Genomic DNA, 24,829 nt, shown 5'->3' on the forward strand with positions numbered 1-24,829 from the left:
TTATTACCCAAACCTCACAAACACACATAAAGTCATGAAATCAGCCATGGCATGTCCGACATAATAGAGTGAAACAATGATCTTCTCCCTTTCCGTGTGGAAGTGGTAAGTTTGGAAGAAATGCATTTGAGGTTAATTTGTTAGCTCACTAGATTCCTGACTAGCGGGTGTCATTGTGGTGCAAACGATGTATAATAAGAGTGTATAGGTGACTATAGGGGTGTTATTTCACATCTGGAGGTCTCTAATAATGTTAGAAGCTATACATAAGTAACAAAATTATACTAATCACAATAAAACATAATAACATTTTTTAGACATGTTTTAAGACATTTTTTGTGTGAATGTGACTATAGGGGTGTTATTTAACATCTGGCGGTCTCTAATGTTAGAAGCTGTACAAAAGTAACAAAATGATACCAATCACAATAAAACATAATGACATTTTTTAGACATTTTTTAAGAATTTTCTTTTGTGTGAATGTGACTATAGGGGTGTTATTTAACATCTGGAGGTCTCTAATAATGTTAGAAGCTGTACAAAGGTAACAAAATGATGGTGTGGTGCAAACGATGTATAATAAGAGTGTAAAGGTGACTATAGGGGTGTTATTTCACATCTGGAGGTCTCCAATAATGTTAGAATCTGTACAAAAGTAACAAAATGATACTAATCACAATAAAACATAATTACATTTTTTAAGACATTTTTTGCGTGAATGTGACTATAGGGGTGTTATTTAACATCTGGAGGTCTCTAATAATGTTATTACCCAAACCTCACAAACACACATAAAGTCATGAAATCAGCCATGGCATGTCCGACATAATAGAGTGAAACAATGATCTTCTCCCTTTCCGTGTGGAAGTGGTAAGTTTGGAAGAAATGCATTTGAGGTTAATTTGTTAGCTCACTAGATTCCTGACTAGCGGGTGTCATTGTGGTGCAAACGATGTATAATAAGAGTGTATAGGTGACTATAGGGGTGTTATTTCACATCTGGAGGTCTCTAATAATGTTAGAAGCTATACATAAGTAACAAAATTATACTAATCACAATAAAACATAATAACATTTTTTAGACATGTTTTAAGACATTTTTTGTGTGAATGTGACTATAGGGGTGTTATTTAACATCTGGCGGTCTCTAATGTTAGAAGCTGTACAAAAGTAACAAAATGATACCAATCACAATAAAACATAATGACATTTTTTAGACATTTTTTAAGAATTTTCTTTTGTGTGAATGTGACTATAGGGGTGTTATTTAACATCTGGAGGTCTCTAATAATGTTAGAAGCTGTACAAAGGTAACAAAATGATGGTGTGGTGCAAACGATGTATAATAAGAGTGTAAAGGTGACTATAGGGGTGTTATTTCACATCTGGAGGTCTCCAATAATGTTAGAATCTGTACAAAAGTAACAAAATGATACTAATCACAATAAAACATAATAACATGGGCTACTGTTGTGACTGTAATTAACCTGTGGTAGACATTTATTTTGTGAATGTGACTATAGGGGTGTTATTTAACATGTGGAGGTCTCTAATAATGTTAGAAGCTGTACAAAAGTAATAAAATGATACTAATCACAGTAAAACATAATAACATGGGCTACTGTTGTGACTGTAATTAACCTGTGGTAGACATTTATTGTGTGAATGTGACTATAGGGGTGTTATTTCACATCTGGAGGTCTCTAATAATGTTAGAATCTGTACAAAAGTAACAAAATGATACTAATCACAATAAAACATAATAACATGGGCTACTGTTGTGGCTGTAATTAACCCGTGGTAGACATTTATTGCGTGAAGGTGACTATAGGAGTGTTATTTCACATTTGGAGGTCTCTAATAATGTTAGAAGCTGTACAAAAGTAACAAAATGATACTGATCCCAATCTGGATTACAAGATGACGGGTATTTTAAGCACATGATATACTCACAGGTCTGAGCAGATAAGCCAGGCTTGTCTCCTGGATGACCAACAGCGGGAGCTGTGTCATGGGCAGAGCATGATGGAGGGTCTCCACCGTCGCCATCACCTGGTCAAATCTTCCGCCCAGCCCGCCCAGTGTTACAATAGCGTCAACCTGGACACACACAATGTAAAATCAGACATTAATTTCAATGTGATCCCTCATATCATCACAGAAATCTAAGAGAGGAAGCAACGTAGAACGACAACACAATGGCTGAATGCAAAATTTTAAAACTTCAGCCATTTCCTGCGACGGCTTTCTCCTTAACTTTAAACCACAACTCACTGAAGTGCAATCCTTACACATCTCAGCAATTACATCCCTATACAAAGTCCCCTGCGCAGTTAAGTCACACCAGTGCTGACAGCTTTTAAAACCCAACAGAGTTAAGCGGGCAGAGGCGCTGTCAGGGCTGACAGGTCGCACCGGCACACAAAATCCACTCAAACACCACAAGGATGCATCAGCGGCCCCTTGTGTGAATAGCGACCTTCGCATCATGGCGACTAACCTAGCTTAAATAACTGGGCTTTTTGTATGGTTGCATGCTATGACAGAAATTAATCTCAACAGAATAAGATACGATAATACAATGGAACCTTTTTTTTGGGGGGGGGGTAATGACACGTTTCTGCCCAAATTTTGCGATCATTATGTCTACTATATTGGGCGAAGCGAGTGTGAATGTGACTATAGGGGTGTTATTTCATTTCTACAGGTCTCTAATGTTTTAAAAAAAACATATTATGAAGGTTTTCTATGCTCTGACTACAAAAATATTCCATTCATCCATTTTCTACCGCATTATACCGCATGGATTAATGTATTAATCAGTTAACCATCACAATTAATTGGTTTTGACTGTGATAATTGAAGTCAGATTTCGTATTAATAAATCAAATGTTTTTGTAGTTAGAACATAGAAATCCTGTTTATTCATTCATTCATTTTCTACTGCATATCCTCACGAGGGTCGCGGGCGTGCTGGAACCTATCCCAGTTGTCTTCAGGAGAGAGGCAGGGTACTCCCTGGACTGGTGCCCAGCCAATCACAGGGCACATATAGACAAACAACCATTCACACTAACATTCATACCTATGGACAATTTGGAGTCGCTAATTAACCAAGCATGTTTTTAGAATGTGGGAGGAAACCGGAGTTCCCGGGGAAAACCTACGCATGCACAGGGAGAACGTGCAAACTCCACACAGAGATGGCCGAGGGTGGGATTGAACTCGGGTCTCCTAGCTGTGAGATCTGTGAGCTAACCACTTGACCTAGCATGTTTTTGGAATGTGGGAGGAAACCGGAGTACCCGGAGAAAACCCACGCATGCACGGGGAGAACGTGCAAACTCCACACAGAGATGGCCGATGGTGGGATTGAACTCGGGTTTCGTAGCTGTGAGGTCTGCGCGCGAACCACTCAACCTAGCATGTTTTTGGAATGTGGGAGGAAATTGGAGTACTCAGAGAAAACCCACGCATGCACGGGGAGAACGTGCAAATCCACACAGACATGGCCGAGGGTGGGATTGAACTCGGGTCTCCTAGCTGTGAGATCTGTGAGCTAACCACTTGACCTAGCATGTTTTTGGAATGTGGGAGGAAACCGGAGTACCCGGAGAAAACCCACGCATGCACGGGGAGAACGTGCAAACTCCACACAGAGATGGCCGATGGTGGGATTGAACTCGGGTTTCGTAGCTGTGAGGTCTGTGCGCGAACCACTCAACCTAGCATGTTTTTGGAATGTGGGAGGAAATTGGAGTACTCAGAGAAAACCCACGCATGCACGGGGAGAACGTGCAAATCCACACAGACATGGCCGAGGGTGGGATTGAACTCGGGTCTCCTAGCTGTGAGGTCTGTGAGCTAACCACTTGACCTAGCATGTTTTTGGAATGTGGGAGGAAACTGGAGTTCCCGGAGAAAACCTACGCATGCACGGGAGGAACGTGCAAACTCCATACAGAGACAGCCGATGGTGGGATTGAACTCGGGTTTCCTAGCTGTGAGGTCTGCGCGCTTACCACTCAACCTAGCATGTTTTTGAATGTGGGAGGAAACCTGGGGAAAACCAACTAATGCACGGGGAGAACATGCAAATTCACACAGAGATTGCTGAACTGAATTGAACTCGGGTCTCCTAGCAGTGAGGTATGCGCGCTAACCACTCGACCACCGTGCAGCCCATGAAATTATTCAATTAAAAATTTTTAAAAAATTCACGTATCACGGTCAGGTCAGGAACCAATTAACTGCAATAAATGAAATATTTCTATACATTTTGGTTTGAGTCAGACATTTTGGAACGGATTAATATCGCTAACAACCTTTATTAATGCTTTCCAGAACAAGGCATTAAAACAATCTGTGCATAATTAACATGGATAAGCATGTAAACACAGACACATTTGTATCTGTATTCAGTAAAATGTCTACCTGCTATCACCTACACAGACAATAATACCATAATCCTCTCATGGCATTTCTAGTAATGAATCGAACACAATGTGACATCAATTCCCCAAATCCAACACAAAGCTGTGAGGAGAAACACATTCCGGAGCTAATATGATGAATCTTTTAGCATTCCCAAACAAAACCATAATACTCTATAACCTGCAAATCACCCTATTACGATTACATCTTTGCATTTCATCCTTTTTTAACCGGCCGGGATGGAAATTTGCATGACTGTGTTCGAGGACGAATAGGGCGGATGAGTCGAGGGGGGCATTTTTTGTGTTTTATGTAAAAGACTTAAAGAGGACACAAGTTCACGGCGGATAAAGAAACATGTAACATTCCCAAAGACTCTCACAAGAGATTCGAAAAGGCTCCTATCTCTCGGAAACAGACGGACAAACACTCGCAGTCGATTGCATAGGAGATGGCGGTTGGGAGGGTTTGATTGTGGCACTCAGCATTGATTAGCGCAACACGCTGTGCTTTAAATTCCTAAAAATAATGAATAAAACAGAGTTAGGCATAACAATGTGATGTTTTATGGTGTAAAAAATTACTATATTGACAGTTACTATGGTACCCATTATGTCATTGTATGGTCATATCACCTCGTACTTCAGTATGTGACAAAAAAAATAATAAAAAAAAATAATTAAAAATATTTTTTAAAATTTTGAATTAAAAAATAAAAAATAAAAATTTATAAAATAAAGTAAAATAAAACTAAAATAATAAAAATAATAAAATAAAAATAAAACTTAAAATATATTAGGAAAGCAGGAAGTGAACAAATGTAACGGTTACTATAGTACCCATTATGTCATTATATGGTCATATCACCTTGTACTTCGGTACGTGACAAAAAAATTAATTAAAAATTTTTTTCTTAATTTAAAATTTAAAAAATAAAAAATTAATAAAATAAAGTAAAATAAAACTAAAATAAAACTAAAATAAAACTAAAGTAATAAAAATAATAAAATAAAACTTAAATTATATTAGGAAAGCAGGAAGTGAACAAATGCAACAGTTACTATGGTACCCATTATGTCATTGTATGGTCATATTACCTCGTACTTCGGTACATGACAAAAAAAATTTAATTTAAAACATTTTTTTTATTTTAAATTTAAAAAATAAAAATTAATAAAATAAAGTAAAATAAAACCAAAATAAAACTAAAATAATAAAAATAATAAAATAAAATTTTAATTATATTAGGAAAGCAGGAAGTGAACAAATATAACAGTTACTATGGTACCCATTATGTCATTGTATGGTTATATCACCTCGATCTTCAGTACGAGGTGCATTATTTAGAAAAAAAAACCTTAAACTGTATTATGGAAAGCAGGAAGTGAACAAATGTAAAAAAACATAAAAACATAATAACATGGGCGACTGTTGAGACTGTAATTAACCCGTGGAAGACATTTATTGTGTGAAGATGACTATAGGGGTGTTATTTCACATCTGGAGGTCTCTAATAATGTTAGAAGCTGTACAAAAGTAACAAAATGATACTAATCACAATAAAACATAATAACATGGGCTACTGTTGTGACTGTAATTAACCCATGGTAGACATTTATTGCGTGAAGGTGACTATAGGGGTGTTATTTCACATCTGGAGGTCTCTAATAATGTTAGAAGTTGTACAAAAGTAACAAATTTATACTAATCACAATAAAACATAATAACATGGGCTACAGTTGAGACTGTAATTAACCCGTGGTAGACATTTATTGCGTGAAGGTGACTATAGGGGTGTTATTTCACATCTGGAGGTCTCTAATAATGTTAGAAGCTGTACAAAAGTAACAAATTTATACTAATCACAATAAAACATAATAACATGGGCTACAGTTGAGACTGTAATTAACCCGTGGTAGACATTTATTGCATAGAGGTGACTATAGGGGTGTTATTTCACATCTAGAGGTCTCTAATAATGTTAGAAGTTGTACAAAAGTAACAAATTTATACTAATCACAATAAAACATAATAACATGGGCTACAGTTGAGACTGTAATTAACCCGTGGTAGACATTTATTGTGTGAAGGTGACTATAGGGGTGTTATTTCACATCTGGAGGTCTCTAATAATGTTAGAAGCTGTACAAAAGTAACAAAATGATACTAATCACAATAAAACATAATAACATGGGCTACTGTTGTGACTGTAATTAACCCGTGGTAGACATTTATTCCGTGAAGGTGACTATAGGGGTGTTATTTCACATCTGGAGGTCTCTAATAATGTTAGAAGCTGTAAAAAGTAACAAAATGATACTAGGAAGTGAACAAATGTAACAGTTACTGATTGTAAAAGTACCAGATGGAGGGGTAGGATTTAATAAGCTTTGCTTCTTCCTACTCCTTTTGGACATGTGGAACTGTGAACTGATTATGTGATGCATTTAATTGTAATCTGATGCACGTTCAAATGAAATAAAACCATTACCATTACCATAGGTTGCGTGCAATTCTGCTGAAATTGTGTGAAAACACGGCGCCAAGGTTTGCCAATTCATTAATATTTCATATTACAGCAATTACATCACATTTACACTTTTTGTGTAGGTGTCCAAGCAAGTATAATATGTTTTCCATTTATTCTCCAGAGAGCAATTCCTGCAGAATATCAGTGTATATATTCTTACACCCACGACTGATATACCTATAAGTCTGTTGTCAAGCACAGTCCTGACATGTCTGACCTCTATGCATCTCAGCCTTAAGGCAGGATAGAACGTCTTTCTCAAGGGTAACAAACTCATTCAAGACTAACCCTTGCATAAACAGTCGTGTTGTATTGTATTTGACTTATGTCCGTCAGTTTAAAGTGGTTTAGTAATAAGACTGTAGGACTGTAGATTGTGTTATCACTGCTTTCCTAACTGTGTGACCTCATTAAGATGTTTTTTGTTTGCATAATCCATCACTTACTTTGACAACACAGTAGAACTCAGTAGAGGCACTGCCTGGGTACGGGTTGTTCATTAAGAGGATAACTACAAAAACAACAAAAAAAATTTCCCTTTGTTTAACTTTAAAAACTGGCTTTTCCTCTCTATGGAAGGACGGCAGTGACAAGCACTTTCCAGGTCATGCACTGGCAAAAGCCTCCTGTAGCGTTCCCTTTTCTGTGTATTTTATTGTGTACAATTTGTCTACCTCCACCCTTGGCTATATCTGTGTGGAGTTTGCATGTTCTCCCCGTGCATACGTGGGTTTTTTCCGGGTATTCCGGTTTCCTTCCACATTCCAAAAATGTCTAAAGGGCACTAAATTATGCTAAAAACTATATTTAGAAAGTCATAAACAGGATTTCGGGCTGCACGGGGAATGAGTGGTTAGCGCGCAGACCTCACAGCTAGGAGACCTGAGTTCAATCCCGCCCTCGGCCATCTCCCTGGGTTTTCTCCGGGTACTCCGGTTTCCTCCCATATTGCAAAAACATGCTAGGTTAATTAGCGACTCCAAATTGTCCATAGGTATGAATGTGAGTGTGAATGGTTGTTTGTCTATACGTGCCCTGTGATTGGCTGGCCACCAGTCCAGGGTGTACCCCGCCTCTCGCCTGAAGGCAGCTGGGATAGGCTCCAGCAACCCCGACCCTTGTGAGGATAAGCGGCAGAAATTTAATAAATGAATGAATGAATTAAGGTCCGGGTTGCACTGCGGTCTAGTGGTTAGCGCGCAGGCCTCACAGCTAGGAGACCCTGTGAGGGTTCAATTCCACCCAAGGCCCTCTCTGTGTGGAGTTTGCATGGGTTTCCTCCGGGTACTACGGTTTCCTCCCACATTCCAAAAACATGCTAGGTTAATTAGCGACTCCAAATTGTCCATAGGTATGAATGTGAGTGTGAATGGTTGTTTGTCTATATGTGCCCTGTGATTGGCTGGCGACCAGTCCAGGCCATACAGCCGGTCTTATTCATGTCTCATATTATGTATTTTGGGTAATACAAGTCTAAAGGTGACTATAGGGGTGTTAGTTCATGTCTAGAGAGCTCTAATAATGATAAAAATGCATATTTCGAAGGTGAGGGGAGAACATGCAAACTCCACACAGAGAGGGCCGAGGGTGGAATTGAACTTGGGTCTCCTAGCTGTGAGGCATGCGCGCTAACCACTCGCCCAACTTGCAGCTCACCCTGATATTTATGTATTTTTTTGTTCATGTAGCCCTTTTTATGGTTGAAAATGCTTAAATGCGTAAATATGGCTATTGTGTACTAATAATAGATTATAGGCTGGAGCCTATCCCAGCTGTCTTCGGGCGGTGGCCAGCCAATCACAGGGCACATATAGACAAACAACCATTCACACTCACATTCATACCTATGGACAATTTGGAGTCGCTAATTAGCCAAGCATGTTTTTGGAATGTGGGAGGAAACCGGAGTACCCGGAGAAAACCCACGCATGCACGGGGAGAACATGCAAACTCCACACAGAGATGGCCGAGGGTGGAATCAAACTTGGGTCTCCTAGTACATAACTGATTCACCTTTGTTGCCTCTAATATAATAACATAATAATCATCCATTCATTCATTTTCAACAGTCTGACTCATGGTGTCATGTTACAAACAACATTAACCTCATCACACAGCAACTTAACACCAAAAAGGTACCATTCATTCATTCATTTTCTACTGCTTATCCTCACGAGGGGTGCTGGAGCCTATCCCAGCTGTCTTCGGACGAGGACTGGTCCCCAGCCAATCACAGGGCACATATAGACAAACAACCATTCACACTCACATTCATACCTATGGACAATTTAGAGTCGCTAATTAATCTAGCATGTTTTTGGAATGTGGGAGGAAACCGGAGTAAACCCACACATGTATTGGGAGAACATGCAAACTCCACACAGAGATGGCCGACGGTGGGATTGAACTCGGGTCTCCTAGCTGTGAGGTCTGCGTGCTAACCACTTGATCACCGTGCAGAGGACAATTTTGAGTCGCCAATTGCCCTCACTTGTTTATGGAATGTTGGATTAAATCGTAATATCCGGAGAAAATAATTTAAATGGGAAAAATGTCACCTGCAACTTCCGTCTTTTGATCTCTTCCACCATGATGACAAGACATTTGGTGTAGTCCGTAAGATCCTGGTCACTCGTTTCTATCAGTCGGCACCCCTAAGCACAAATTAAAAAAAATAAATAAAATAAAATTCCCAACACAGGCAGAGATAAAGGAAGGTGGGATAACACAGCAAGGGATGGAGAAATGGTTGTAAGTACTGTACATCCGTGTCGTGGTCATGCCGTGTCTGTGGGCTCTTCTGCTGAATAATGTAGAAGGTTCACTGCCCTAAAGTACAACCAGACAATTTCTTTTTCCCATATATTACTCTCCATATGCCGGCATTTTCCGAAAACACATAAACTTCCCTGTGTGTGTGCACATACACACAAATGCACACAATTATGCCCACTGGCTCCAATCCATCCTCCTTCCTCTACCTCCTCTTCTTCTCTTGTTTCACTCCCTCCCTTGTGCTCTCCATTCCGTTTATGCTGAATTATTCCCTTTTTGGGAATGCTTCAAAAAGTCCTATTAATCCATAAGCAATAACTTTCCTTTTGTGCTGTGTGATATTTTCTGTATTACAAAAAAATGATGACTATCGCAAATGCCGCAGCGGGAGGAAGTAGGCGATAAACTGTGTTAATGGATTTTTGGGAACATGTGTCGAGTTTTTGTATTCTGAGATGGAAACACACAAAGACCACACAAGAGCAGGACGGCGGAACCTCGGTTTTCGAACATCTGTTGTTGTATGATTTGGTTTTTCGTATGATTTTGCCTTGTTTCTCATATACTATCTCGGTTATCGTGCAGTTTTGCATATAACAGGGGTCTCAAACATGCGGCCCGCGGGCCAAATGTGGCCCGCAGGACACTAGTTTGAGGCCCCCGCCTTGATATGAAAGTTTAATGTTAGTGCGGCCAGCGCAAGTTTGATATGGATGCTGTATGGTATCATGTACCCAGAAAAAATTATTACGTTTGATTAATGTTCATGTTAAAGGTTAAATAACTGTTAATAGTTATCCTCCCTATCTGTGTGGAAGTGGTAAGTTTTTTGGCTATTTCAGTTTAAAGGAAATAACTTGAAGGCTACCGTTTAGGTCGCTAGCGCTCTAGTTTGCGAGTTAGCATGTGTCTCAAGACCCTGCAGTTGCGCAATATGTTGTAAATAAAAAGAGTATAAATGTGACTATAGTTGTTTTGTCATGTCTACAGGGTTCTAATAATGCTTTTAATTTTAATCTGAAAAAAATAATTTGTCTACACACCCACTATAAGTTTTTATTATTTGCCGTTTTATTATTAATATTATATTTATGTATTTATTACTGATTGATTTTCTTTATTCTTGATTTGTTTATTTATTTTTCATCTTATTTTGTGCAGAAAAATAAAAATTAAGATATTTGAGAACAGTGGAATGTTTTATCAGCGCTTTTATTGTAGAAAATCGGAACCAAAACACTGAAAAAGTTTGTATATTTTTCCGTTTTTAATAAATGCGTTTTTTTTTTTTGGAAAAACCTGATGCGGCCCAGCCTTGCCCAGACCCTAGCTCCAGTGGCCCCCAGGTAAATTGAGTTTGAGACCCCTGGCATATAAGAAAGTATAAGTTGTATTTCCGCTTATCCTCACGAGGGTCGAAGGGGTATGCTGGAGCCTATCCCAGCTGACTTGTGACAAGCCACATTCACACCAATAGACATGTGATGTGGGAGAAACCGGAGTACCCAGATAATTTTTGTATAATTTTTTTATTTTTTAAACAAATGTCAAATAGCTCCAGGAAATCTGACCTGTGAGAACCTAGCATCTATCCGCTCCCCCATTCGGGTGTTAAAAAATACTTTTGCGAAGGGAGCCACAACAAAGAAGCTGAAGAGCCACATGAGGCTCTGTAGCCGTGCGTTGCTGACCCCTGCTGTAAGGTGTGTCAACCTATGATTCGAAAGTTATTCAGAATTGGACTTCCTGGAAAAAAAAAGTACTGCTAACTATTACTGTATGTAGCTCATGGCAGTGGAAGCATGGTACATTCCAAACCATGGTCAAGTGGTGTCAAACACTTGGTGGGGGGGTTTAACCTGAACCCTTATTTACAGTATATTACTAATCAATATGTGTGTGTATTCCACTGTGTTTGTTGTTTTCTACTCACCTTGTCTGCAAAGAAATCCCGCACTTCTGCAGTAATGGAATCAAAGTCCCCACTGATGTAGTCGGGAAGGAAGCTGGATGGAACGATAGGGAACGAGTGTGAGTGACAGAAGAAGAAAGATTGCGATTGCATGAAAGGAAAAGATACAAGAAGAGGAGAAGAGAGAGAAAAGAGGACACCGGGGCATGTGTCAGTACTTTGATATGTGCGGCAAGGGAGACGGGCGATGTCGCCGCGGGTAGACGGACAGACAGATGGCTCGGTGGCGCTACCCCTGGCTCTCACGTTCATGCACTCAAAACTTTTAGAGTACAAGTAACATAATGTAATGCTCTATCGGTGTTTCCCATAGGACTGCCATCTATTTTAGGCAGTGCTAAGTTGGGTTGCTAAGAAGACAACCAGTCACAGAAAAGACACAAATTGTACTTTGTAGTACCGGTCCCAATCCTGAATAAATAGTGACGTTTGTATCAAGAAAATATATCAAAAATATCATATCGGCCAATCTCAACTATTGTCATTACAATGGTTTTATACCAGGGGTCTCAAACTTGCGGCCCATGGGCCGCATTTGGCCCACGAGACGCTAGTTTGAGGCCCCCACCTTGATACCAAAGTTTAATGTTGAAATGACAGCTTAAAGCTGTGTGCACACCGGGACACAATTAACATGATTTTGCCCCGCCCATACTGTTACCCTACCCTGTTACCCTGCCCTGTTTTGCTTTGGATTAGCAATGACGCTAAAAGCTTATGACGCTGGGTACAAATAAAATGCAGGAAATGATTTGGAATAAAACGGAAAATACACGTCAAGATAAAGCATCTCATCAAACATGTTGTTAAAGTTACGACGCTGCTCCCAGATGGAACCGAGTAGGATGCTAACTTGCTAATTGGGTAAAATTATTATGTTTAATTAATGTTCATGTTAAAGGTTAAATAACTGTTAATGCTGTATATTTGAATCTGAAAAAAGCTCCAGTTGCCCCCAGGTAAATTGAGTTTGAGACCCCTGTTCTATACCATTTATAACCTGCCAGTTTTATAGCATCCGTGCTAAAACCGAAGAAACTAATTAAAAATATGCAAGCAGGGCTCGACAATAATGATGTAGCGATGGCCCGGGGCAAGTTAAAACAAAATTCATAATTAGTAAATGACTGTTATGACTGACTATTATTAATCAAAACATTAAAATACAGGTGATATGTAGTATTAAAATATTACCTTACAACTTTACCTTACATTATACTACCTTAACACGGCATAAAGTCAAGTTTTCCTCCAATTCGGTGTGGAAGTGGTAGATTTTTGGCTTCTTGAGTCGCTAACTGATTAGCTCGTTAGCTAACAAAGGGCTAAAGGGTGTAAACAGTGAATAATGGGAGTGGCAAGTAAATCCAATCAGTGATATTCCCGTCGGGAAAGTGCACTTTGGCATGCTATACTGCGAAGAGTTTTTTCTTGTTGGGTGTTGGTAAAACGAGGACTACATAATTCCGGTGGTAATTTGCAAACCAATCCTTGCAAATCTTGAAATGGATCAATCAGATCACAGGGAGAACATGCAAACTCCACACAGAGATGGCAGAGGGAATTGAACCCTGGTCTCCTAGCTGTGAGGTCTGCGCACTAACCACTCGACCACCGTGCCGCCCCTGATGAATTATTCATTCATTCATTAATTTTCTACCGCTTTTCCTCACGAGGGTCGCGGGGGGTGCTGGAGTCTATCCCAGCTGTCTTCGGGGGACAGGCGGAGCACACCCTGGACTGGTGGCCAGCCAATCACAGGGCACATATAGACAAACAACCATTCACACTCACATTCATACCTATGGACAATTTGGAGTCGCTAATTAACCTAGCATGTTTTTGGAATGTGAGAGGAAACCGGAGTACTCGGAGGAAACCCATGTAAACTCCACATAGAGAGGGCCGAGGGTGGAATTGAACTTGGGTCTCCTAGCTGTGAGGCCTGCGCGCTAACCACTAGACCGCCGTGCAACCCGGCCCTTAGTTAATGAATTCATTAATTTTCGGCGGGGTACACCCTGGACTGGTCGCCAGCCAATCACAGGGCAAAGTGTTTTAATGTAAAAAAAAAAAAAAAAAAAAAAAAAACATGAACGCTTGTTGTGTGCTTCCATAATACTATCGGAATATGCAAATGTTGAGGTATTTGTTTTCAAGATTTGTATTATTTCTATTTGTATAAATTTCTAGTATTTCCTGACATCAAAATTAATTCACCTCAACATAATTTGTCCCAAAGTTTTATCGCAGAAAAAACATATATATATACTTCTACTACTAGCAACAGACACAGTGGTTCCAAATGAACTCCTATATGCTTACTATATAAACCACTCCTTGTTAGTGCATTCAATAAAAGAGGATTACAACTGCATATTAAACTGTGCAGGAGGCTGGGGGGGGGGGGGGGGGGGTAGATGTGTATGGAGGTGTTGTGCTCTGAATATTAATTTCATTCATCCGAATGACAAAGTTCTGTCGCATATACTTTATATATCAGTCAAAACACAAAGGCCGGTTATGATTAGAACATTTCATTATGTTTACTGTGTGTTTATTTGGGGGGGGGGTAAAAAATAGGCCCACCCGGGGCGGTGATTGCTGCTATCCGGAGAAGTGCTCAGACGACATGATTTCACGCTTGGTTGGGAAGCGTCTGTCTGCTAACATTTGAACATCTATTCTTCCGGGGACCACTTCCACATCTTCAAAACAAACTCGACTACAGTAATAAGTGGATGGTATACAATCCGCCCTCAGGTGAAGGATTCACCCGGTGATGGCCGCGGTTAAGTAAAGCGACAGGGGAGCTCATCATGGCGGTGAATGTCCTCACAAGGACGGAGGTAAACGCAAGGATGTGTGTTTGCGAGCTTGCCAGGGAGCGGCGGGAACGATGTTCCGGTTGGCTGAAGAACGAGATACGGAGGGATTATCCCCCCCCCATTCCTTACACACCAATGAGATCCGGCAAGACAAACTGAAGAGAGACGGTGTGAAATCTGCAATAATGTAATGTAATGTAATATAATATGATATAATATAATATAATTAGTGCTTATTTGCTATATTTGCTATATCAGTGTTTCAAAAGGTAATTAGTAAATGACTGTAATCTATTATTGATCAAAACATTAAAATACAGGTGATATGTAGTATTAAAATATTACCTTACAACTTTACCTTACATTATATTACCTTAACAAGGCATAAAGTCAGGTTCTCCTCCAATTTGGTGTGGAAGTGGTAGGTTTTTGGCTTCTTAAATCGCTAACTGGTTAGCTTGTTAGCTAACAAAGCTCAGCCGAAGCCAGACAACAAGCGTTACTAATGCTAATAATTTTGCTTTTGTGCAAAGTATTGTAAATAAAATACCACAGGAGTAGCTTGCAATAAGAAATTATTCGTCCCTTGCTATATCACGGTGTTTCAAAAAGTAATTAGTAAATGACTGTTATGACTGACTATTATTGATTAAAACATTAAAATACAGGTGATATGTAGTATTAAAATATTACCTTACAACTTTACCTTACATTATATTACCTTAACACGGCATAAAGTCAGGTTCTCCTCCAATTTGGTGTGGAAGTGGTAGGTTTTTGGCTTCTTAAATCGCTGACTGGTTAGCTTGTTAGCTATGAGACACCCGCTCATACATCAAGACAACAGATTTTGATTGCAGGAGTTTTGATTTTGATATGTAGTATTAAAATATTACCTTACAACGTTACCTTACATGATATTACCTTAACACGGCATAAAGTCAGGTTCTCCTCCAATTCGGTGTGGAAGTGGTAGGTTTTTGGCTTCTTAAGTCGCTAACTGGTTAGCTTGTTAGCTACGAGACACCCGCTCATACATCAAGACAACAGAACGCGCACCTCAGTCGAAGCCAGACAACAAGCGCTACTAATGCTAATGATTTTGCTTTTGTGCAATGTATTAAAATATTACCTTACAACTTTACCTTACATTAGATTGCCATAACACGGCATAAAGTCAGGTTCTCCTCCAATTCGGTGTGGAAGTGGTAGGTTTTTGGCTTCTTAAGTCGCTAACTGGTTAGCTTGTTAGCTACGAGACACCCGCTCATACGTCAAGACAGCAAAACGCACACCTCAGTCGAAGCCAGACAACTAGCGTGACTAATGCTAATGATTTTGCCTTTGTGCAATGTATTGAAATATTACCATACAACTTTACCTTACATTATATTACCTTAACACGGCATAAAGTCAGGTTCTCCTCCAATTCGGTGTGGAAGTGGTAGGTTTTTGGCTTCTTAAGTCGCTAACTGGTTAGCTTGTTAGCGTAGCATTGTTAAAGTATTGTAAATAAAACACCACAGGGGCATAGTTACGATGACAATACCCCAATAACCTTCATGACAGATTGGATGAGACGACACCAGACTGACCCCAACGGGGATGACTCCATCGGAGTCCTGGTAATTGACCAGGCGAGGCTCTAAATTCTGCATCTGAGCCCCGAGTGCTCAAGCTGTATTTGCGAACGTCCAATAGGCTTCCCTTTCCACGTTAATATTAACTGACACTTTAATTTGAATGGGAAATAGAGCATTTTGCTTCCAGTTTGTCCTCGAGTGCCGGGCGGGCGGGGGCGGGCAGAGTGACCTTTGTCTAGGTTTCAATAGGCGTCCATCAGCCTCCTTGAACATTTCTCTTTCCCTCAGCATCCCTTCTTCTTGCGCTACGCACTTTGCTCTGTCGCTACCCACACACCTCAGGCCCACTTCATTGTTGTTGTTGTTTTTTTTTTCAAGTCAAATTGTATAGCAACCGTTATCAAAGAGACTTTTTCAAAAAAGAAGAGCTTTCAACCACACTTGTTAGTGTGTTATTTACAAAGATTAGACATTTCCCCCTATGGGTAAACACCAGACAGAATATACAACACAATACACGGGAAAAAGTAATATAAAGCCGAGTCTCTTGAGAATATAGTTGGATTTTGTGCAACAAGAAATGTCTTGGAACACTTTTTTTCCCCAAAAGGTGCTTATATTGCTTTGTTTTATTTTATTTTTATTTTTTTTGTTTTATTTAGGCAAATATATGAAACATTACAGTGCATTTCTTACATGAATCATTGAGAATATAGTTGGATTTTTTGCAATAAGAAATGTCTTGGAACACTTTTTTTTTCCAAAACGGTACTTAGATTGCTTTGTTTTATTTTATTTTTATTTTTTTTGTTTTATTTAGGCAAATATATGAAACATTAAAGTGCATTTCTTACATCAATCATTGAGAATATAGTTGGATTCTGTGCAACAAGAAATGTCTTGGAACACTTTTTTTTCCAAAAAGGGACTTACATTGCTTTGTTTTATTTTATTTTTATTTTTTTAGTTTTATTTAGGCAAATATATGAAACATTACAGTGCATTTCTTACATCAATCATTGAGAATATAGTTGTATGTTTTGCAACATGAAATGTCTTGGAACACTTTTTTTTCCAAAAGGTACTTACATTGCTTTGTTTTATTTTATTTTTATTTTTTAGTTTTATTTGGGCAAATATATGAAACATTACAGTGCATTTCTTACATGAATCATTGAGAATATAGTTGGATTCTGTGCAGCAAGAAATGTCTTGGAACACTTTTTTTTCCAAAAAGGTACTTACATTGCTTTGTTTTATTTTATTTTTATTTTTTTAGTTTTATTTAGGCAAATATATGAAACATTACAGTGCATTTCTTACATCAATCATTGAGAATATAGTTGGATTTTTTGCAACATGAAATGTCTTGGAACACTTTTTTTTCCAAAAGGTACTTACATTGCTTTGTTTTATATTATTTTTATTTTTTTAGTTTTATTTGGGCAAATATATGAAACATTACAGTGCATTTCTTACATGAATCATTGAGAATATAGTTGGATTTTTTGCAACAAGAAATGTCTTGGAACACTTTTTTTTTCCAAAACGGTACTTACATTGCTTTGTTTTATTTTATTTTTATTTTTTTAGTTTTATTTAGGCAAATATATGAAACATTACAGTGCATTTCTTACATCAATCATTGAGAATATAGTTGGATTCTGTGCAGCAAGAAATGTCTTGGAACACTTTTTTTTTCGAAAAAGGTACTTACATTGCTTTGTTTTATTTTATTTTTTATTTTTTTAGTTTTATTTAGGCAAATATATGAAACATTACAGTGCATTTCTTACATGAATCATTGAGAATATAGTTGGATTTTTTGCAACAAGAAATGTCTTGGAACACTTTTTTTTTCCAAAACGGTACTTAGATTGCTTTGTTTTATTTTATTTTTATTTTTTTAGTTTTATTTAGGCAAATATATGAAACATTACAGTGCATTTCTTACATTAATCATTGAGAATATAGTTGGATTTTTTGCAACAAGAAATGTCTTGGAACACTTTTTTTCCCAAAAGGTACTTGCATTGCTTTGTTTTATTTTATTTTTATTTTTTTAGTTTTATTTAGGCAAAAATATGAAACATTAAAGTGCATTTCTTACATCAATCATTGAGAATATAGTTGGATTCTGTGCAGCAAGAAATGTCTTGGAACACTTTTTTTTCCAAAAAGGTACTTGCATTGCTTTGTTTTATTTTTTTAGTTTTATTTGGGCAAATATATGAAACATTACAGTGCATTTCATACATCAATCAAAATCTAAATATAATTATTATATATATTATTAAATATAATTATTTACATTTGTATTCAACTATCTGATCTGTTCATGCCACAGTCTTGCTTTTGTCTGTTATTATTATCATTGTAATATTATTATTATCTTTATTATCATTATTAGTATTATATTAATATATTATATTAATAATAATATATATAATATATATAATAATATATATAATATATATAATATAATAATATAATATAATAATATATATAATATATATTATATATATAATATATTGTTATAGAATTATTTAAATTATTTGTACAAATTACTGTTTACACTGTACATTGTTCATATTTGATGTCATCTATTATTTGTACAAATTACTGTTTACACTGTACATTGTTCATATTTGATGTCATCTATTTATTCTCCACATTATTATTTATTATTTATTATTCATTATTCATTATTCATTATTCATTATTCATTATTCATTATTCATTATTCATTATTCATTATTCATTATTTATTATTTATTTATTATTTATTATTTATTATTCCCTGCTATGTTATTGTGCAATGACAATAAAGAAAGTCTATGTTTATGTTGTAATCTTTATCATTATTACCATTATTATTGTTATTATTATCACCATCATTATAATCATCATTAATATTACCATTTTTATCATTATAGTTGTAACAATTTTTGGATTTTTTTATTTTTAATTATTCAATTTTACAGACTTCATTGCTTCTTGTAGAGTGCTGTATCATTCCATCTATTATTTTCTGAAATCCGCAGTATTTGTGCTTTTATTGTCAATTTATTAGCCCACTTTTACCCCCCTAAGTGTAACATTTAGATATAATTGTCCGGATTGCATGTGTCTAAAAACAAGATTTATTAACAATTGAATAAATGTTAGGATAGCATTACACCTCTGACATTTACTACTGTGTAATTATGACACCATATTGTATTTTAATGGTAAAATAAATAGTGCACAATGCTCGTGTTGCTGGAAATGAGTCCGGTTTGTGCGTAGTGCGGGTGTTGAATTTTTAATGTACTAAGTTCTTGTGAGAATACATTTGGTAATGTAGTAGAAAAGGATCAAGGGAGCCGTACGTAGCCTTCTAATGTCCTCGTAAGCTCCTTTTTATATTGCATGTAAAAGCTGGGATTTTTCCACTGTTCTGTATAAAACGTACCGACATTAAAATACGGGGAATAAAGTTGACACAGCGAAATTTCGAAACCACTGAAGTAGACTTAAATGGTAGTAGTAGGACTGAGGAAAAAAAACACAACCTACCGTTACCTACCGTACTACCTACCATACTAACTACCTACCTACCGTACTACCTACCATACTATCTACCATACTAACTACCTACCTACCGTACGACCTACCGTACTACCCACCGTACTACCCACCTACCGTACTACCTACCTATGGTACTACCTACGGTACTACCATACAACCTACCATACTAACTACCTACCTACCGTACGACCTACCATACTAATTACCATACTAACTACCTACCCACCATACTACCTACCTACCGTACTACCTACCTATGGTACTACCTACGGTACTACCATACTACCTACCGTACTACCGTACTACCTACCAACGGTACAACCTACCAACGGTACTACCTACCAACGGTACTACCTACCAACGGTACTACCTACAGTACTACCATACTACCTACCTACCTACCTACCTACCGTACTACCTACCTTCCGTACTACCTACTGTACAATCTACCGTACTACCTACCTACCGTACTACCTACCTTCCGTACTACCTACTGTACTAACTACTGTACAATCTACCTACCTACCTACCTACCGTACTACCGTACTACCATACTACCTACCGTACTACCTACGGTACTACCATACTACCTACCGTACTACCTACGGTACTACCATACTACCTACCGTACTACCTACCGTACTACCTACGGTACTACCTACGGTACTACCTACGGTACTACCATACTACCTACCTACCGTACTACCTACCTACCATACTACCTACCGTACTACCTACCTACCGTACTACCTACCTACCATACTACCTACCTACCATACTACCTACCTACCTACCTACCGTACTACCTACCATACTACCTACCGTACTACCTACCATACTACCTACCGTACTACCGTACTACCTACCATACTACCTACCTACGGTACTACCATACCACCTACTGTACTACCTACCTACCGTACTACCTACCTACCGTACTACCATACTACTTACCGTACTACCTACGGTACTACCATACTACCTACTATCTACTTACCATACTACCTACTGTACTACCATACTACCTACCATACTACCTACCGTACTACCATACTACCTACCGTACTACCATACTACCTACCGTACTACCTACCGTACTACCATACTACCTACCTACCGTACTACCAACCTACTGGACTACCTACCGGACTACCTACCGTACTACCTACCGTACTACCTACCTACCTACCATACTACCAACCTACTGGACTACCTACCTACCGTACTACCTACCGTACTACCAACCTACTGGACTACCTACCGGACTACCTACCGTACTACCTACCATACTACCTACCGTACTACCTACCTACCTACCATACTACCAACCTACTGGACTACCTACCTACCTACCTACCGTACTACCTACCTACCTACCTACCGTACTACCAACCTACTGGACTACCTACCGTACTACCTACCTACCTACCTACCTACCTACCTACTGGACTACCTACCTACCTACCTACCGTACTACCTACCTACCTACCTACCGTACTACCAACCTACTGGACTACCTACGGTACTACCTACCTACCTACCTACCGTACTACCTACCTACCTACCTACCTACCTACTGGACTACCTACCTACCTACCTACCGTACTACCTACCTACCTACCTACCGTACTACCAACCTACTGGACTACCTACGGTACTACCTACCGTACTACCTACCGTACTACCTACCTACCTATCATTACATTCAAAGCTGCAGATTTGTATTAGGTTTGTGGTCAGTTCTTACGTTTGCGGGCGTAACAACCTTTCATCATCAGAGGAGACGCGACAAGGAGCGCCAGCGATGGATGACAAATGAACCGTTGGTTGCATGTAAACATGCCAAAGTTAGACGAGTGCGGTTCATTAAAATAGCACAAACGTCATTGTCTCTTCACTTACTGTATGACGGTCGCTAGTCCGTCCCAGCTATGAAAGCTAATTATTTCAGCAAGCGTTCAAATCCCTGCAATGACTGAGTGATTTCTTAACATACTCATGATGGGATGGCACATTCAAAAGGACCACAAAGGGGCACACTGTACTAGAAAACGTTGTTTATCTGTTAAAAACATCAGTAGTGACACAGTAGATGATGCTAGCGAGCACCCCTACAATTGTACAGTGATTTTAAATTTAGCCACGCAATAAATCCCATCTTTTATTTAATCTGGAAAAGAAAAACACCTTTTACATACACAATGTGTGTTGCCTAGCAACGTCGCAATAAATATGTGCCGTGAATGGCCTGCAAGTGCCAAGTTTAATTTGTTATAAAAGCCTTTTAATTGCAGGCCCATGAGTCTGCTGTTATGGCACGGCCCAATTCTCCATAGTCAAACAATTTAAGCTCCCAAGCTGTGCAAATGATAAAAGTATATTAGAATGGCGAGGCAACGGTATAAAATATGACCCCCGTCGTACTGAAAGTCATCGTGTATGATGTGAATAGCCTTGAGATCAGGGGTGCGCAAACGTTATGATACTTTTACCTTCCATTTTTGATGTTTTAAAACACATTTTTCCAAGTACTTCAACTTTCTCTTCATTTTTTTCTACTATTTCTAATATTATGACTTTTTTACATAATATTTTGACCTTATTCCCTAATATTGTGAGTATGTTCATGTAAAATTACAGCTACTTTTTCCATTTCTGCTGTTGTTTTTTTTTTTTTACAACTATTTAAACTTTTTCTTTTTGCATTTTTTATTATTGTAATTATGACTTAATATTTTGACTTTATTCTCATGACATTAGAACTTTTTTTTTTCCAAAAATTACAACTTTGTGTTTTTGGTATGTATATATCTTGTAAAAATATATATTTTTTAATATTTCTTTAATATTTAAACTGTATGCTTCTAAAATTATATATTTTTTTTGTTTGTGCTTGTAAAGTTTCTACTTTTTTTCTTAATATTTTGACTTTATTCTCATAAAATTACAGCCTTTCAGTTTTTTTTAAATTTTCCAACTATTTTAACTTTTAATTTCTTGCAATATTATGACCTTATTCCCATATTATAACATTTTACCCAATGTCATTTTACCCCAAAATTACACTTTTAGTATTTAAAGGAAAAAAAACTTTAATATTTCAACTTTATGCTTAATATTTTGACTTTATTCTCATGACATTAGAACTTTTCCCCCAACTTTTTCTTTAATATTTAAACTCTATGCTTCTAAAATTATAATTATTCCAATTTTTCCAATTAAAACAGGACTTTTTTTTCTTAATATTTTGACTTTATTCTCATAAAATTACAGCCGTTCAGTTTTTTTTAAATTTTCCAACTATTTTAACTTTTAATTTCTTGCAATATTATAACATTTTACCCAATGTCATTTTCTAAAATTACACCTTTAGTATTAAATAAAAAAAAATCTTTAATATTTCAAATTTATGCTTAATATATTAACTTTATTCTCATGACATTAGAACTTTTTCCCCACCCTTTTCCCCAAATTACAACGTTGTGTCTTTAAAAATATTTTTTCTTTAATATTTAAACTCTATGCTTCTAAAATTATAAATTTTTTTGTTTGTGATTGTAAAATTTTAACTTTTTTCCAATTAAAACAGGACTTTTTTTCTTAATATTTTGACTTTATTCTCATAAAATTACAGCCGTTCAGTTTTTTTATTTGAAAACTATTTTAACTTTTAATTTCTTATTAAAATAAGAAATAAATATATTAAATATGACGTTATTCCCATATTATAACTTTTTCCCCAATTTCGTTTTCTAAAAATTACACCTTTAGTATTTAATTAAAAAAGATCTTTAATATTTCAACGTAATGCTTAATATTTTGACTTTATTCTCATAAAATTACAGCCGTTCATTTTTTTTAAATGTTCCAACTATTTACCTATTTATTTTATAACTAATATTATAACTACTATATAATTTCTTGTAATATTATGACCTTATTCCCATATTATAACATTTTACCCAATGTAATTTTCCGAAAATGAAGTGGAAAAAATGAAATCTTTAATATTTAAACTTTATGTTTAATATTTTGACTTTATTCTTGTAAAATGACATCAGAGTTCTTACAGTTTTAGTTTTCTTGTTAAATTATATTTTTAGAATGCGCCGCAGGCCACAAACATTGGACACCCTTGACTGTGCTCGAAAGAGTCTATCTATTGACAACATAATTTACTGGGACCACAAAATCCCATCCACACACACACGTACGCAGCTGTCCAATTACATTCAGCCTTGATCCTCTACCTCTTCACTCATCCTCTGACGTTATATCCTCCTGCGGAGGATGTGATTAGATGCACTAATTAGACGCAATGTCATTTTCCAATTAGAAACGGGGCAGATACAAGGCTCGAGTTCGAGGAGCGCCAGTGGCCGTGCCGCAGACACCTGAGCCCCGACCCCCCCTCCGTGAAAACGCTTTTATTACCGAGATATCATAACAATTAGCTAGTTGATGATGCCAGAAAACGGTTTAGCGAGTATTGCCGTAGTTTATGGCATCTCTTGTTGTCAAGCTTAAACTGTTCAAGGGCATTTAATTGACTGATGAGTGCACTTTTCAATAAAGTGGAACTATTTCACAGCTGTATGATAATAGAGTTTGCGTGCGTCCTTGCGTGAGCGCGCTGATGAGGAGCGAGGAAGTTGAAACAACAGCATTCGCTTTTATGGCTCTTTTCAGCTGTAAATAGTAACATTTCAATCACCGGTGGCAGATTTAGTACAGGTTGAGCCATTGGTATAATCCAGTGATTTTAAGAAACCACTGTGCCACGGGGACACTAGTGTACCTTGAGAAACCTTTAAATTTAAATAGCCAAAAACTTACCACTTCCACACGGATAGGGAGGATAACTATTAACAGTTATTTAACCTTTAACATGAACATTAATCAAACGTAATCATTTTTTCTGGGTACATGATACCATACAGCAGTGATTTTCAACCATTGGTGCCGTGGCACACTAGTGTACCTTGAGAAACCGTCAGGTGTGCCGTGAGGAATTATCCAATATCACTTTTTTATAATCAACATTTATTAATCATTATTTGCAAATATTATGTCAATAGCCATTATGTCAATAATATACATCAGGGGTCTCAAACTCAATTTACTTGGGGGCCACTG

At 37.4% G+C, this 24,829-nt stretch overlaps 1 protein-coding gene across 4 annotated transcripts in view; it reads right to left on the reverse strand.

The window, feature by feature from the left end:
• The window catches only part of tpk1 (thiamin pyrophosphokinase 1), a 72,743-nt gene that overhangs the window by 23,391 nt on the left and 24,523 nt on the right, over positions 1 to 24,829 (reverse strand). For 3 of the 4 annotated variants that reach the window (XM_078790608.1, XM_058060119.2, XM_058060120.2), the window contains 3 exons: positions 11,674 to 11,746; positions 9,524 to 9,619; positions 1,955 to 2,101 (listed from right to left, as the gene is read on the reverse strand). In XM_078790608.1, coding sequence (XP_078646734.1) covers positions 1,955 to 2,101; positions 9,524 to 9,619; positions 11,674 to 11,746 — 316 coding nt within the window. The remainder of the gene's footprint in view (positions 1 to 1,954; positions 2,102 to 9,523; positions 9,620 to 11,673; positions 11,747 to 24,829) is intronic. The other variant, XM_078790609.1, reaches the window with a different exon arrangement.

The sequence above is a fragment of the Doryrhamphus excisus genome, linkage group LG5, assembly GCF_037039965.1.
Source record: "Doryrhamphus excisus strain RoL-2023G ecotype Guam linkage group LG5, RoL_Dexc_Guam_v1.1, whole genome shotgun sequence".
In the NCBI taxonomy this organism is placed as follows: Eukaryota; Metazoa; Chordata; class Actinopteri; order Syngnathiformes; family Syngnathidae; genus Doryrhamphus; species Doryrhamphus excisus.